The sequence below is a fragment of the Mycetomoellerius zeteki genome, unplaced genomic scaffold (assembly GCF_001594055.1).
Source record: "Mycetomoellerius zeteki isolate Tzet28-1 unplaced genomic scaffold, Tzet1.0 scaffold188, whole genome shotgun sequence".
In the NCBI taxonomy this organism is placed as follows: domain Eukaryota; kingdom Metazoa; phylum Arthropoda; class Insecta; order Hymenoptera; family Formicidae; genus Mycetomoellerius; species Mycetomoellerius zeteki.
In genome coordinates this window covers 876,446-893,888 of record NW_017256836.1, presented here as the reverse complement: position 1 = coordinate 893,888, position 17,443 = coordinate 876,446, and the positions used below count along the sequence as shown (strand labels likewise).

At 36.8% G+C, this 17,443-nt stretch overlaps 1 protein-coding gene across 4 annotated transcripts in view; it reads right to left on the bottom strand.

Annotated features, from left to right (window-relative positions):
* pnt (ETS transcription factor pointed) overlaps positions 1-17,443 on the bottom strand; it is a 117,191-nt gene that overhangs the window by 33,819 nt on the left and 65,929 nt on the right. For 3 of the 4 annotated variants that reach the window (XM_018446779.1, XM_018446778.1, XM_018446781.1), the window contains exons 4-5: positions 3,594-3,710; positions 149-358 (exon numbers count right to left, since the gene is read on the bottom strand). In XM_018446779.1, the coding sequence (XP_018302281.1) occupies positions 149-358; positions 3,594-3,710 (327 nt within the window). Of the gene's footprint in view, positions 1-148; positions 359-3,593; positions 3,711-15,876; positions 16,416-17,443 lie in introns of those variants that run through there. The other variant, XM_018446780.1, reaches the window with a different exon arrangement.

Genomic DNA, 17,443 nt, shown 5'->3' with positions numbered 1-17,443 from the left:
CGATCCCCGTTGAAAGATTATAATAAAAATATCTCAAGGATCAAGATTAATCGATAAAATAATCACGCATTGAATTCAACAAAAACTTAAGGAGCGTTCGAGGTAGACTGACGGACCCGGTTGTGCCGTTTGTATGAGGAGCACGCACCTTTCTGTAGGATCTCGAGATGCTCCCACAGGATGTCGCCCATGAAGGCGGGGGCACGTGCTAGAAAGGATTCCTTCCCCATGGCACAAATCTGTTTCCCGGTCATGTGCTGCCACGGCTGTTGCTGCATCGCCACACCCTCCAGCGAGAATTCCCTGATAGCCCAGTGCATCCAGTGGGCAACAGCTGCTTCCGACCATTGCCTTGGGTCTGGAAAAAAAAGGAAAACAAAAATAAGAACCGGATTATCTTTTCAGCAACTAGTCATGTTTCTTGAAAAAAAAAAAAAAACGATCGTTTATCACTAATTGGTTTGTAATCTTTTATGATAAAGATTTGATAAAGAACCTTTCTGTCAAAAAATGTCAGAAAACTGATTTATTATCGCCTTATCTAACGAATGCGAAACAGAAAATGAATGATTATTATCATTAGACAGCCACAGGTAACATTTGCTCTTAACTTTACATTCCATGTAAGGACTATATTCATGGAGGACTTTATGTCTTTCCCAAACTTTTTCATTCGAGAACGAGCTCATTAAGTCCGAAAGTTATCGAAGGACCAACGAACATTATATGACATACGTCGTCATTTGTGACGGCGTGATCGTTAGTCGGGACCCAAGCCGACCATCTTTGGTGGAAGCAATACCGAGAAACATCGGAATGTCCCATTTGAGGTGCGCGCCCATATTTGCACGCGTGTCTTGCATTGTTTCGTGGTATCTCGCTGCGTAAAAGTACAGTTGGGCTCATAATGCAAACAGAAGTTGCCAACGTAGCGACTCGCTAATGTATATAGTTTCGCTCGCACAATCTCGTAGATGTCCTAGACACTAACGACATGAGCAAGATGTTCGAAAGATCTGAGATCTAGCCTCGTAAAGATTCCGCAGAAAGGTCGAAGTAATGATGTTCAGAAAAAAATGGAAAAAACCTGAATCTCGATATTTCATTTAGTTTTCGAAATATTCGATCTATTAAGTTTGAAATCTTTCACTCCGTACACTTGTACTTTTATGCCTTTATATCATTACAATAAGTGCAGAATAACATTACAAAGTATAAGTTTCTTTATAATGCAAAAAGAAATTAAAGGCATTTCAAAGAAAATAGAAATAATTGACTATGCATATGTATAGACATCGTGTTATTAGAAATATGCGACATACACATTATTTAACTGTAGAGTAAATTTTAATTAAATAAAGTACTTCCACACACAAAAACTTTATCTTAAAAAAAAAATCAATATCAAATAGGAATTACTAAAAGAAAATTTAGAAAAAGATTCGACGATAAAAATAGTTCTACTACATTATACTCTCATTATCAAGAAATAATGATGGAAATTCTTCTCTCTTTCTATCATTTTTTTTGTATAAAAATAATATTTTTGAAATAAACTTTTGGTCCTTCTCTGGATAAAATTTCTTTGTATACAAAGGTGCAATGCAAATAAACGATAATAAATGGACGATAAATGTTTTTTGACATTTATATAAACATACAAAATTTTTAGCGCGTGATAGGACTACAAATTTAAAAATAGATAGAACTGCACGTTGGAACGAACGACGTTATTCGCGGAATCGATAAAGTACGAAATAAATTGACGTCTTTCGCGTAGGCTAGAATATAAATATAGGAAGAAAAAGTGAACAAGTACTGAGGCAACAAGAGTGTCTAACAGCAATGGTACGGCACGTTCAAAGCGACCGCCGATGTTTGAGGATCGTACCGATATTTGCCCAACTTATTTCTCGTAAGCGTTGTTAGCAGACTTTACACTCTCTTTCTCGCCTCGCATTCGAACACAAGTCCACACTCACGTGTACACGCGCTGCACACGTATTTTCTCTTACTGGTCGATCGCTGCATACATAATAGATCCTCTCGTTATTAAAATATATTATTTTATATTCTTCTTTCTTTCCATTTCCAGATACTAAGTGACAAAATTAGGTGCTTTACATACCGTTGATATTTGTCAATGGTATATTTGACACCTGCTGTTATGATATTGAAGAATGTAAGTAAAACTTGTCAAGTATATCTAGGAATTCTCTATAAAAAACGAGCAGATGCCGCCTTAAAAAATATTAAAGATTGATTTAGATATTTCTTGATTGTAATGGGAGTAAAACACGAGAGATATTAAAACTCATAGGGATCGGAGATATCTATCCTTATACGTCGAAGCATTTTTACGATTGTATTTATTATTCAAAAGAGAGATAGATTTTGAATAAATCATAATAGCGATGTGATATGACGCGTCCAATGTAATTGTAAATGCATGATGCGTCTTCTTTATAGTAAGGGTACGCGTTTTCATATATATACTCTCCGACGACATAATACATATTAATAGATTTTAGACAGACGCATAAATAGATTTTTAGCAATCTATTATTTAGCAATTTATAAATTTTTGAGCGGAGGGCCCAAATTCCTAGTTTTAATTCCTAATTTTTTAACTAATTACAAACGAAAAATTTTTTACCATTTTTCGCGGAGAAGAATAAATTTCACCGAAATCAAGTAAATACTTTTTCCTAAGTTTTTTTTTGTACACAAACTATTGATATACTTTTTATACAAATACTAGTAAAATAATGCTTTAATGTTTTCTGGAAATAAAAGAATCAGGGTCTCAGGGTCGAAGTGAAATGGCAAGAGGAGCAGGAGGTTGCTCGCTCGGTTCACGGAGGTCAGACTGTAGGTGATCTGGCCTGGAGGGTACGAACCCGGGGCATGTAGACCGGAAGTAACGTCACACCCGCGTGGCTCTGAATGCGCATACCGGATGTGTGGCATCGGCTCCCCATCAGAACCATCAACATCACATTCACAATTCCTGCACATCGCCGGCCGCCTCGTCGCACATCGCGTCACATCGCGCGCACCCGCGTCTACGCGCGTCTCTCGCGCACGCACGCACGCATGCACGCAAGCAACACGAACGTAAGTTATACGTAGGTATACACGTGCGTGCGTATGCTGTCTCTCCCCTTCTGTGCGCCTGCAGCGATTTTTTTAACAACTTGCGCGGTGAGGCGGTACGAGGATCATAAATTCCAAATCGTATAAACCGTCATAAAAGATCAGAGATTAATATTTACGCTCCTAAGGCGATTACTATTGCTGCAAAATTTGTTGATCTACTTAAAAAAATTGTAATTTCGAGGCACGTTAAACGTGCTAATCTAACACTATAGATTTTACAATTTTATAATAAAGACACTGTAACTTCGCCAACTTCGCCATGCACACATTCGAGGGATGTAAAAGTATGCTTTATAATTTCGTGACGCCTTGTAATTACGCGATTTCATGAGGAAAAGGTGATACGATTATTTTAATTAAGCTTATATGAGCTATGCTTAAGAGTAATCACGAAGAAGTATAATCAAGAATAATGAGAATAAAAGAGAGCTGACCTTTAGTTATATTCAGGCGGAGTCGTTCCTTTTCCCAAGACGCGAAGGAGGCCTCCAGAGCCTCAGTCATCTTCTTATTGGTCCCAGGTGTTAACGGCGGCACTTGCGCCGGTATATCTAGAAAAAACACGAAAAGACATTGAAATATACTTTATATCATTAAATGTAAATATACTTTGATCGTGATTGCATTTAGATCTCTTCCCTTTTTCTTTTTCACATCTAACAGATATTGCAACTTTCTGATCGATTGATATAAATTGATTTTCTCTCATCTCCTCCTATTTGACGCTTATATTTATGTAAATAAAGATATTAATTTTATCTACATACAAAACGACTATTAATAATTCAATATTCTTTCATCCAATTTTAATATTTTACAAAAAATATTGTAAAATGCATTATAAATCAACTAATCAATTAACTTATATGCGCAGATACCTGATTTTCTCAGAACGACTAAGAATTCCGCAGGCACAAATCTGATACAGATTTACGTCACAAGTTTGCGATACATATAGGTGCTTGATGACGACAATGAGCACGTAATACTGCAATATGTTGATTCCCCCTAGAGAAAGCTATAATAATAGCACGGCTTTATTTAAAATAAAGGTGCATTGTGAAACGGATTCACTGGATCAGCTAAATAAGTAAGATAGTAGCGAGGTAAAACGAGGAAAAGGAGCTTAAGCGCGCTTAGCCCTTCCATGCATGTGAGAAGGCGGATTAATATTGCTTCTCACAAGCGAGGTGCGCGTGCAAGCCGCGTGTATGCTGCACGTGTGCGCGAGCGCGCGCGTTTTACGAGTGCGTACGTGCGTCAGGTGTCGCGCGCACGGCTACCAGTACGGGCCGCGCGGAGCAACGGCGAAGCGAGCAAAAGCGAAACGAAGGGGGCACACACAGCCTTCTTAGATAGCATCGTCGTAAAGAGGGGTGCAACTGCCGCCAGAGCAGGCAGGTGCATCGCCGTCACCGTCGCCGCCGCTGCCGCCGTCATCGTCGTCGTCGTCGCTGCGCTTGTTCTACGGCGTATCGAGGCGAACGACGACGGCACTTTACGACACTCACGCACTATTCTCGCGATATCCGCGGCGAGATATAACGACATCGGAACGCCTCGTCCGTTAGTAGCTGTACGATTGTATAAGCACGAAAAATTTTAATTATGCCCATTTCTGTCAGTGTAAATTAACATTAGTCTCGGTTTAATTTATCACGAAAAAGACGGTTTTGCTGAAGCATTAGAAAATTCAACTATTGGATACAAATGATTTTGTTGAACTGTTAAAATAATAATGTAGCATGCTAAAAATTTTTTTGTAGCCTTACTCACCATGCTTGAAATTCCTACGTAATTATTTTAATGGTCTAACAAAATTATTTTCGTATCTATACGGAGAGAATTTTTTCTTAGAGTTTACCCTGAAAATATAATAGTCGTGGGACAACATTGTACTTCAAAGAATTTTTTTTTTTTATGTAAATCTCTCATTAATTAATAAAATTACAATAAAATATAAAATAAGTTTGATTAAATTTACTGAAGTGCATGGTAAAAATCTTTAAAATATTATATAATACCACAACTACCATATCTTAAATTTTAAGAGAAAATTCTCTTCGTGTGTTATTTAGCTAAATTTTTAGATACTTTAGCAAAATCGTGTTTTCCATGTACTTTTTACCTTTTCCTAGTTCTAAGAATTAAAAAAAGATAAGGAATAAATTAAACCAAGATTACAGTTAATTTACATTGACAGAAATACATATCAGGCATTTTAATCTGTTCTAGATGCGTCAATAGTAAAATACAAGGACCGACGCGCTAAGGAGATTATTTTCGTCAATAATTTGGTAAACAGAAACCGGTTCCAAATAATGTCGTTTAAGAAAGCTGAAAGCTTTCTATTTATAAAAGATTTTAATGGGGCAAGCTTGTAATTTTTATCGTCGAAATTGTGCTCGTCCGCATAAGGATAGGCCCTCGCTGACGCTGTTCAAATGCGTGACGAACGAGCGAGCGGTGCGTCTCGGACGCGAGGCGATCTATTGAAAATTCACGTGCCAACGGCGCAACCGCGGCCACGCGAGTGGAATTTCAAAGGAGCGAAGTTTCGCAGGAACGACGTTTGCGGCTCTACTCTGTCGCTTCGCGCGGACGCTGCGTATAATCGACTCGCGGCTCACGATATTGCGCGCTTGGGATTATGCATTTCGATTATTAAGTATTTATTCCTATGGTTAATGAATAAATTTAATCCCCTCTTTTGCGTCAGAAAATAAAAAAAAACGCACTAAGCTTTACGTTTCTTTAACGATGACAGGATGAAACATCTTGCTTTAAAAATATATCATGAAAAAAAGGCCCTTTTTTAAAAATAGACGCTCGAAAAAAATGATTTTATCGAAGTCTCCGAATCTAAAAATTTAGCTAGATAGAGATACAGGCCTGAAAATCATTTTGTTGGATCATTAAAATAATTACGTAGGAATTTCAAGCATGCTGAATAATGCAGCAGAAAGTTTTGGCATTCTACCAACCAATTTGACGGTTTAACAAAATTATTTTCAAATTTGTATGTAGCTAAATTTTTAGATACCTGAACAAAATCAACCTTTTTTGTGCGTTATACAGAAAATACGAATGATTAACATGATAATTTATATTAATGTAATAATTATTTGATAAAGTTCAAAATAATTATCTTGACGGTATGGACAAATTTATCCCGGATTAGATAACGTATTGCGATGTAAAAAAAAAATAAATCCTGGACTTAAGTGTGTAAAAATCCAAACTTAATTACATACTGAGCTTACTTAATTCTATAGGTATCGGTTGCGTTGATTTTACAAATAGAACGCATTCTATAGTATGTGTCGAGTTTTATATTATATTGCTACATCGCGTTATAAATCAGAGCGGTCGGTATCTGTAGTGTATCATTTGTAGCCTGAATATAACGGGGAGATCGAGATACCGCGATACGTTCGCTGGCAGGTGCTGCGAGTTGATACATCGCGGATTAACGTTTTCCTTTTTTTTTCTTCTTCGTTTTTCTTTATAAAAAGTATTTGGCTTACCGATCGATGCCGAGTTAGACGGAGCGCGATCCTTTTTACTTAATCGAAATGGAAATTTAAAATACTCGAGGCCCGCGACCCAAGTGGCATTTGACCCCCGACACGTTCAACATAAATTTGCATAGCTTGTGTTATTTGCGGGCGATCGGCGCAATGACCAAGTATACCTTCTTCAAGCAATTAATGTCAGCCGATAAAATTATTTTTCTTATTCGATAACCTTAGTTAAACCTTAAAGTATACATTTATAGTCAGGAATAATTAGATATGCTTAATTAGACATGCTCTATGCAGATTATATGAGATAACCTATAGAAAAAAAGTAGTGAATATATTGTATGTTGTTTGTTAATTTATCGGAGATAAAAACTTCTATCTCGAATTTCAGAGAAGAACAACGAGCTTTCAAATATTTCTCTCTCTCTCTCTCTCTCTCTCTCTCTCTCTCTCTCTCTCAATCTTGTAATTTTTTTATGAAAATAATACGAAACATAAAAGTCAGATTGTAATTCATGGGCATACATTATGAGACGTATCGTTCAAACGATTATTACAAAATCAACTAGATGTATAGAAAGTATGTAGTTAGTCTTCCCATTTCTGCAACTGCTATTTCTTTTACGTACAAAAAACGAATTATTGCTTGAAATATTTGACATTCCAAGATTACTGTTCTTATATTTTATAATATCTCCTTTACTTGCGTTAAAACTCTGCGAAATTGCAATTTACTTTCTCTCTTAATTATCATTCAATTATTATTTTTTCTTATCTATTATATTTTTTAAAATCATTAAATGATTATTAGTAATTTTAATATTTTTAATCGTTTCTAATTTTATACTATCTAGGATTATTCATTTATTATTTATATGATTTATTTATTTACATACACTGAAAAAAAATTTAGTTGAAAATGGATAAACCAGAAAATTCTGATTATATCAATCAGAATTTCGATTATTTCAACTAGAATTTTAGTAAATTTAACTAGAAAATTCTACTTGAGATAACCGGAATTCTGATTGATATAATCAGAATTTTCTGGTTTATCCATTTTCAATTAAATTTTTTTTCAGTGTATGTATTAAATTTATACAATGGCGTGCAAGTTTCCGGTCAGTGACATTTTGTACTCTTATTTATGAAAAAAAAGCCTGATATGAACTTTAATCATTATCAGACGTTAGTCTGTGTGGTAACAAGATGTGGTAACGAAATCTTGTACTAACATAATGATTAAAATTTTATCAGGCTTTTTTTTATAATCACTGGCTGGAAACTTTTGTACGCCGCTGTATATAATAATTGCTACACATTAATGCTAATGAAATCGTTTTATATAACAAATAATAATAAAATAGTAAAATTAAATTAAAAGAATAACGACTGCTACGAATTCTGCGGTTTTTTAAAAGAGGATAATCAAGTCGAATGAACGTTTTATGAAAGCAGCTCCAAACCCAAGCTTCGCGGTTGTTTATAAGGAGATTTTTTTTTCTCTCGTCCATCTGGAATATGCTAGGGTGAGTGTGTAACCTTCACGAGTATAGCCGACACGAGGCACGTGCTACCAACGTCTTCTGGCTTATCCCTCTTTCCTTTACACCTCAAGAATACTCGGCAACCAAACAACTGCGGCAGCTGTTCTGAGCAAACTGCGTGAGAGGAACACGTCTCCAAATTCGTCTGTCGTTCTTATTTTACGCTGTCAAAAATTATTATTTTCCGAATAGCGCAATAATATACTAATGCTTGAAGAAACGATATCAACGGAAGCGACGAGAGCATATCTTGTTTTATGAAGCAAAAAAAGCATAAAATAAAAAAATGTGTATTTTTTTTATAAGATTCTGTAAAATTATTGTACCTATCTGTTTTACGTAACGATCTATAGGAAGACTCGACATAACAATTCATCAATTATAATTTAAAAAACAACTTGGGATGTCAGACTGTCAAATCATGATGTCGAGTTTTTCGTCAAGTAGAAGTTTGGAAAGAACTTCGTTTAACTTTGCTCAACGTACGTTAAGACTGACAGAAATTAAAATTGAATGTCATGAAGTGAATTAGAGGTTGGAGACCACAACACGACATCCGTTGTACGTTGCACTAAAATCGAATATACGAGCAAGTACAAGCACGTGTTAGTATCGGCGTGCCACCAGCCCGCCTTTCCGTGGTATACACCTGTTGCTCCGGTCGGTGGTTCTCCCGCGCTCGTTTGGTTCATCCATCGCATCGCCTCGCATCGGCGTGACTAGGCTGTAAGGCCATTCATCCCGTATAAGAAGCCCTCGGGGAAGCAAGCAGAATTCTCTATGCCCTCCTAAGGCGTACAAATGCGACGCGAGCGAGTCGGACAGGCGTATTATCCGCATGCGGTGTCTAAATTATACTCGATCATTGCCGCATACTTGTAAATAAAGGAAAACTTACGGTAAAGTTAAATGGCGGTTCTTACGATAACATTTTATAAAAATTTTATAAAAAATTACTTTCAAGCATCGAAAGAACATGAAATTGAACATAAAAAATTTATAAGAACTCGGACGATAAATATACTTTACGTATATATTTTGTAACATTTCTAAAGAACATATTAATATAATTTTACAATTCTTGTCAAATTTAGGCAAAGATAAGGGAGGTGAAACGAAAAAATCTCTCCCAGAGTAAGGCTTTCCCTTTTCTTTCCCTACCGTGATATGTTTATCGAGATCAGAGCTACAACTTAACTTAGTTATCAACAATGCGAGAGCAATTAACTTTCATAATGCGTAGCTGGGCAAACGTACTAAAAACGGAGTGCTTTGTATCTCGAGTCGATAGCGAGCGTCAGTGATTCAGGGTATGTTATCATAACCGCGAATTATCATACACGAAGTGGCGGGCGGGACAAACCGAGATTATCAGCTCATTGAGGCACTGAAAAATTCAAGGAGAGGTACTAGGACTGGCGATGGTAATCCCCCAACGAGATATCGCAATCGCAAAACGGTCGGTTGCCGGTGCTGATAAATCGCTGGGCACTAGAAATGGGGGAGAAGGAAAGAGTCCTTATTGTACGCGGTAGTTGATAGCGCGTGATGGTAACGAGCGGTAGCGTCATTGTTAACCGACGATTATCGCGAAACCGCGTGTTTCGCCGAGATAACATGGGCAGAATTCCATAATTAGTCGTAAGTAATCTCCGCGCAATTTGCCATCGTTGTCCGTGCCAATTAATTCGCACACCCAACTACGCTTTGCTGAATAAAAATGATTCGATTCACGAGAAGTGTAGAAATCGTCGTTTAACGGTTTTTCTTCAAAAAATCGACCCTCACCTGCACAATTCTCAACAATACGCACGAAAATTTAAATACTTAATATTAAAATTTTAATTACTAATTTTAATTAAAATTTTAATTACTAATTTTTAATTAAAATTTTAATTACTAATTTTAATTTAAATACTAATTAAAATTTTAATTACTTTAAATACTAAATATTAAAATGACATAAAGAAATGATTAGAAAATAAAAATTAAAAAATACTTAAGTTCAAATACCATTAAAATAAAATTAATTTTAGATTAATTCAGAAATAAGATTTAATTACATATACATATATATGTAAAAATCTAATTTGCAAGAAAATTCAAAAACTTCTTACAAACTATATGTAATAATGAAGATACATTACAATGGAACAACTAAAACTGCTTCAAATAAATACAAAATGAAAGATTCACTGAAAAAAATATTTGGTTAGAACTGGACAAATCAGAAAATTCTGATTATACGAATAAGGATTCTGGTTATCTTAATTAAAAAATTTTCTGTTTATCTTAATCTTTTGGTTAAATTTATACTTTGAGAACATTTGAGTTGAGATAACCAAAATTCTGATTGATATAATCAGAATATTTTGGTTTGTGTATTTTCAACCAAGATAATAGAAATAATATCTAAAAGATATCGAATTACATCGTAAAGTCCCAAGAGACGATCCTTATTTTTCTCATATCTAGATGTCTCTGAAACTTGTACTGTTGACGCAGAACACATTTTTCTCTCATAAACTTCGAGATGAGAGGAATGGTTCTGCGTGACAGGCGCCATTGTCACACTCCGATTATCGCGGAGTGTTTTGCCGAGATACGGCCGAAGTGAGATAAAAATGTGATAAAAGCCTTTGACTTCCTGACTGGCCGGCAACACAACCAATATTCTAGCAACATTTTGGTTAATGACTCACATGCATATATAAAACAAGTTAACAGCCGGAACGCGCTCATAGCATTGCAACGCATCGTGGACCGCGAAACAATTACTGTTCTCTGTCTACGACTGATTAGTTACTCCTCTCGTGCACGCTGTCAGATTCCGTGAAACCATTTATATCAGGCCTTTATCGTTACTTTTTTTTTCCTAGAAAAACCACACCTCCCCGGTTCCCTCTCCCTTAATAGTCAACCGTTGTTACATACCGTTGCTATTCGTATTCGCAAATGCATCGTCGTCGTGACCGACATAGCCGCCTGTGAACTATAATAACTACGCAAATGTGATTCCGATTACGTGTGAAAGTCATATAAAACCAATGCAAAATCCATTGCGCTGTGAAATCAATATAAAACCAATGTAAGACCAATATTGCGTTGTGAAACTGGCGTAAAAGCAACGCGAAACCAATATTGTGTAGAAGTTGTTCTACAACATTTGAGAGTTGGCCTAATTTGTTATGTTCAGCATTCCATTTCAAATTGAAAATATAAATATGCCTATGCGTTTTTGTAATGATCCGATCAATTTCAAATGTCAAAAAAATCAGACACTGGATTCAATTCGCAGTGAACCATTGCAAATTACTGTTGCTTTTAATTATATCATCGCGATCATCTAAAGCTAATAAAAATTTATTAAACTTAATGTTTAATATTGAAAAGTACAATGTTCCTCTTAGTTTGGCCTATTTGATATTTATAAGAGAAAGTGCGCCACTTTGGACTCTACACATCCGATTTTATGAGTGTTTGAGGGAGCTAAACAGCCATCATTTTGAAACCGGAACTAAGATAACGTTCTGCAGTTGTTCGCAGCACATCTTCGCCAGATGCGAGACTTTTGATGTATATATATATATATAGAGCTATAATCGGGTCAAGTCATTTGCTGTTCACTGCTGTGGACAAATACACATGCGAGCGGACACGCGCGTCGCCTTTCATTCATGTTGTAAAGATTTTTTCACAACCTAGGAATCCTTTCGGAAATACTTTGTAGGTACAATTAATATACGCGAAAGTTATTTAATTGCGTATTAAAAAGCGTTAAAATCTATTATAAATTTTTGTTTCCGCTACGTGAGTGTTTTATAATAAATATAAATTACGATATTTAAATAGTAAATTATATTGTATTTATAAAAAGCGTATATCACGGCAAATGCAATTTGTATTACGAATTATTTGCGGAATCGAGACCCACGAATAACACCAACGATCACAACTGGATCGATACGAAATTGCTCGGAGTAATCAGTTCGGGATATGATTGACTGACTTTGAAATACGTGCGGATATTTATAGAAGGTCATTGGGGATGTGTAATGTCTCGTTTTATGGTTTTACGTTTTTACTTCGATGTGTGCGCGCCCAGTGCCATGAATATTCGCCGAGGCGCTATTGCGACGGATTTTCATTGCGCAATTCGTAATCATATAAGTTGCATAATTCACACAATTACAGAATCAATGAAAAAAAATAAATCAGCTACATTATATAGTTTACGTGCTGCACGGAATGCATACAAAAAGATTGATTTGCGTTATACGACGATCTAGAACTCAATCGTTGATTATTATTAATAACGACTTTGATTTATAAAAAAAAAAAGAATTGTAATTGTTCAAAATTTCATTTTCTTAATTTCTGATGATAAAAGTCTTGTTATACTAAATGATTTTTTCGATTCTTTTAAGTAAATAATTTGCTTGACGTAACAGTCGAACGGGAAACAACTTGTTTTCTAGTGTATGTAATGCGGCGTACAATTCGTACGCGTGTCAGTCGAAAGCAATGACGGCGCGCTGCAACGCAATGCTTATGTCATTGTACTGACAATGAAAGTTAGAATCACTGTCTGTAGCGTCCGTGTAATCTTGCTACTTCCACGAAATGAATTATTGAAATACTACGTTGCCTGCATTATGCCTCTGTGCGTCGCGCCATGGCGTGCCGCGCCACAAAGTATCTACTTTCTCATTTCGCGCAATTATCAGTAATCCCATTTAACGCGCTCGCTTAAGCGGATCAACTTTATAACGTGTAACAAATATTGTAAACGATATCTCAGACGACCGTAATTGATATAATAAATTCCGAATTTTTACTCAGATATAATTTAAATTGCAATATTTTTCGTAACTTTAACGATTGTCCAGGCTATTAAAATAAGACACGTTTTCAAAATTTGCATTTTACGATTTCCTTTAGCTAGGATATTGTTTCTCTAAATATAGACTTTGTGAGAAAAGTGTGATGGAGAGAAACATACCAAAATCTTCTTCAAAAGTCTTTTAAGCTACAAACTACTTATCAGTAGAGAATTTAAGTATTCAGCTTAATGCCAACTTTAAGTTCTCGGAATATCTTTTAAATACTACACAAGCTCTCTTCGATCATTCGAATTAAACAACCGTTATAGAAATATTCTTCTTTATGGGTTTCGTTAAAATTATGACAATGGCTTCAGTACAAAAAAAGTACTGTAAGTCGTTATCGTAGCTATTAAAAGTAGGAAAAAACTTCATAATTAAAAATGCTATGCCATATTTTACCATCTAATTTGCCGCAGCAGCCAATCTTTTTTTTCAGTGTAGTTCTACCGATAATTATTTAGTGTCATCAAATTTATGATTAAGCAACAACAATCGATATAAATATTTCAATCAAGTAATGTGGAAAATAAGAATATTATAGTTTTCGTTTGGTAAAAAAGTAGTTACATGATTTTCATTACGTTCCCAAATTTTTACATATCGTGTCAACTGAAAGAAACACATCACGAGAATCCTAAGTTAAGATATATCGATGTAACGAATGTAAGTGAAAAGACATCGTGATTAATAAGAAGTATCAGCATTTAAATTCACCTCAAACTTCAAGTGTTTTACTTTTTTTTACAAGTTTACTTGCAACTCGAAAGTTATGTAAATTATGGAAAAAAAAATCTGATCCGCTCCGGACCCCAAGTGTTTTACTCGAGAAGTCGATGCCCTCAACGAACAAAACGAGCGCACCGTTTTTGTTTTTTCCTCGCGATACCGCGCGGTTAATCCTCGCTCATTATATACCCGCGTTGTATACTACTCTCCTGCAAACTTGATCGAATCGGTCTTCGAACATATCATAGAATATCCGCGTAGTCGCGCGATCGTTTCCACTGCACTGTCAATATTAATCCAATATACGAATACCAGAAATACTTTGAATAGTAAGAGCTCTACTTGCGATATCTGCAACGAAGAAAACGGATCAAGCAGTTGGCTCGAAACCGGTTGCCAGGAAGTATCGTCGAATAGCAGCAGCAGCTACTCGCTCGACAGATCCCCTACTTAAGGATCGCACACAGGAGGCCGTAGAAAACTGCTCGACTATACGAACTCTTAGATAAGCCTTGCAGCGAATAAAATTTTTTTGAATATTTCAATAAACCTACGCTCGCGAAAAATTTTTTCAACTAGAAAAAAAAATTGAAAATTTCCTATACAAAAGTGATTGCAAAAAACTCGAAAGACACTACGATTAAATGTTTTTCAATCTTATTATTTTTATAACATAAAATAGTATAACGTCATGTGTTAATTATACATTTTCGATTTTTTACGCAAAGACAGCTATTTATTATGAAATATTCCTGTTCTTGTATAATGTTACATGAGATTTATAACTTTGAGATTAATGTGTTAGAATGTTAATTATTACTTGATTATGTACAAAAATTATATGAAATTAAGTGTTAATTCTATATTGGCTTATGTAATAATAAGATAAATTCAAAATTTCGAAATATAAACTCGCCCTCTGTCACCTTGATTAATCGATGTATCTCGTTACAATAAGTCAAAATCTGAATCTCCTAGCAGCGAGTCCTCCCAACTGCAGGAAGTGCATTCGAGTAGTACGGATTATGTTCGCGCGCGAGCAGCGTCGATGACATCTGCTACAATCTGTCGGAAACTAAGTCACGTTTGCGTTAATCACGTTGGCACGATCACGGCGTCTCCAATGTCAGAGTCAGGGTTAGTCTTCATTTCCGGAAGTGGGACTCGCGCGCATGGCCTGAGCTGCACGGACCAAATTTATGTACCATCCTCTAAATATCATTGCAGACTGCACGAATAAGTGAGTGTTTACTAAATCTGCATATCTCTCATAGATATTCTTTTGTATATCTTGCAGACGAATTTTACTTAATAATAATAATAATAATATAAACTAATGTTGTAATTTTTTAATATTTTTCTAATAAAATATTAAAAAATACAAGCTTTTTATTAAAGCTTTTTCTGTTTTCTTATGTCTTGTTATTAATACTTTATTAAATACTAATAAAAAATCTATATGTACTTGTGTTTATTTGTCTATTAATAGTTCTATAGCTAAAGTTTTTTTAGTAGTTATACAGATAAAGAATATACTGAAATTTTCAATGACAATTTCTCTCGCTAAAAATGAAATTTTCTATTATTTCAGACTATATTAATTTTGTTGTTCTTACAATTCTTATAATTAATTTCATTTTTTCCAGCATTGTATACTACAAATTGTGAATACACAAAAGGTCAATGAGTCTAAATTAATTTATCGAATACCGTAAAAATCTTATATTACATTTATCAACAAATGTTGCGATTTTTATTCCGTTTCATTTAATTTTGCTGACGTAATACGTTATTTATTATCGCCAATGCTAATCATTTTCGCAATTGAATTTCAATATCGATCATATTCAATATGTAACAAAAAAAAGATTAGCACAGATAATGACTTGAAATCACGTAATATTCTACAGTGGAACTCTTACAGCTATCAACAAACTCTAAATCATTATATTAAATGTTTTACGCTTCATTACGTCTTGTTGTAACGAGACAAACGTGAGTAACCACAGTTAGCTCTGTCCTTGAGATTCCTACCTCTGGACCTGCCAAAGGACTTCATGGCCTTGATTCCCATTCCGGCATAAGTGTCGCCGCCGTAATCAACGTACATGAGTGCCGATCTTGTGTAATCACTGCACATGCACGTAGTCCAGGATTATCAATGTCATTCGTCCGTTTTTCTTTTATATTTCACTACCGAACTCGTGTTCCCTCTCGTTCCTTCTCTCTCGATGTTTCTCGAGGTGCGGAAATTCGTCGTTCGTAGTGAAATCATCTAAGATGCAGGTACACCATGGAAGACGAAGAGTTGGCTCACTCAGTTCCATGTGTATAACGCTGAACTTGATCTAACACAGCCGATGATCACATGCCGATGATCCATTTATCGTCGGTTCAGCTTTTGAGACGGAGAGTCCTGATTGTCTATCCCATAATGCATACGTCCTTTGACGTATAGAGAGGAGAGAATTCCTATTGAAGAACCGACCGGCGTCATTGGCAAATCACTTTGTAACGAATACTTCACTTTTCATGGTGCAAGGACAACGTATCGCTTCTCGAAACGATAAACGATCGTTCGGTGCCATCGAAATCGGCACGAATTCGGTGTCATCAATTGTTGACACAGCGTCACAGTGTAGCGAAACGTAGACAAACCAACCGCTGGCCGCCGACAGTTTCGACTTGTCAATGCGAGCTGAGGCAGTCACGTTGCGTGGAAAAATCGAGAGAAGAATCCGGGGGCCTCGACGAGACGCACCACTGGTCGGGCGGGCTCGGAGCACAGCGTGTCCACCATGTGTTTGCTATCAATTCATAACTGCGACCCACACGGGTTATTTCCGAATACCTGCTTGCGCAACCGCTCGTTGCTCTGGGACCAGTAGTAGGAGGGAGAGGACAGAGAACGGAGGAGCGGCGTGGCGAGATAGAACGAACTTCGATGGAGGGAGCGAGAGTCCGAAAATATGAAACGTCGCCCGGTCCGTCAGAGACGAAAATGCCCTGCTCCGTTTTGTGTTTCCTTCTCCGCTTTAACACACGTACGGGATATCCTCCTTCGTGCGCCTGGACGCACCTCTACCCTCTCGCGCTTCACGAAAGTTGAGATCGCTACCTGCGATCGCGCGCTACGACGACGATCTCGTAGCGCGGCGGCACTTGACGACACACTCTCGAGGGAACTCGCACACGCGAGACGGCGCGCACTGAACGGCGAGAGGCCGAGAGAGCGCACGCACGTATCCCCGCGCGTCACGGACGCTCCTCGTACTCGGGACCGTGTGTTGTGTACCGCGCGGCTCGAGGATCGAGGTGATCCGCCGCCCCGGCTACGAAACGATCTTTCCTTCGGCGCCACCGGAGTTCGTTAAGCCGAAGCGCCACTGTCGGGCACGTATACGACCGTGTTCCGCAGGTAAGTGCGTACAACGTCAGGAGAAAGAGAGAGCTAGAACGAGAGAGGGAGAATGAGAAACGAGGGGCAGAAACTCCAAAGAAGAAGAAGAAGAAGAAGAAGAGGCAGAGGAGAGCAAAGGTACAAGAGAAAAGTAGAAGACCTGACGCGGGAAGGGAAGTGGAGAGCAAGAGAAGGGGGATC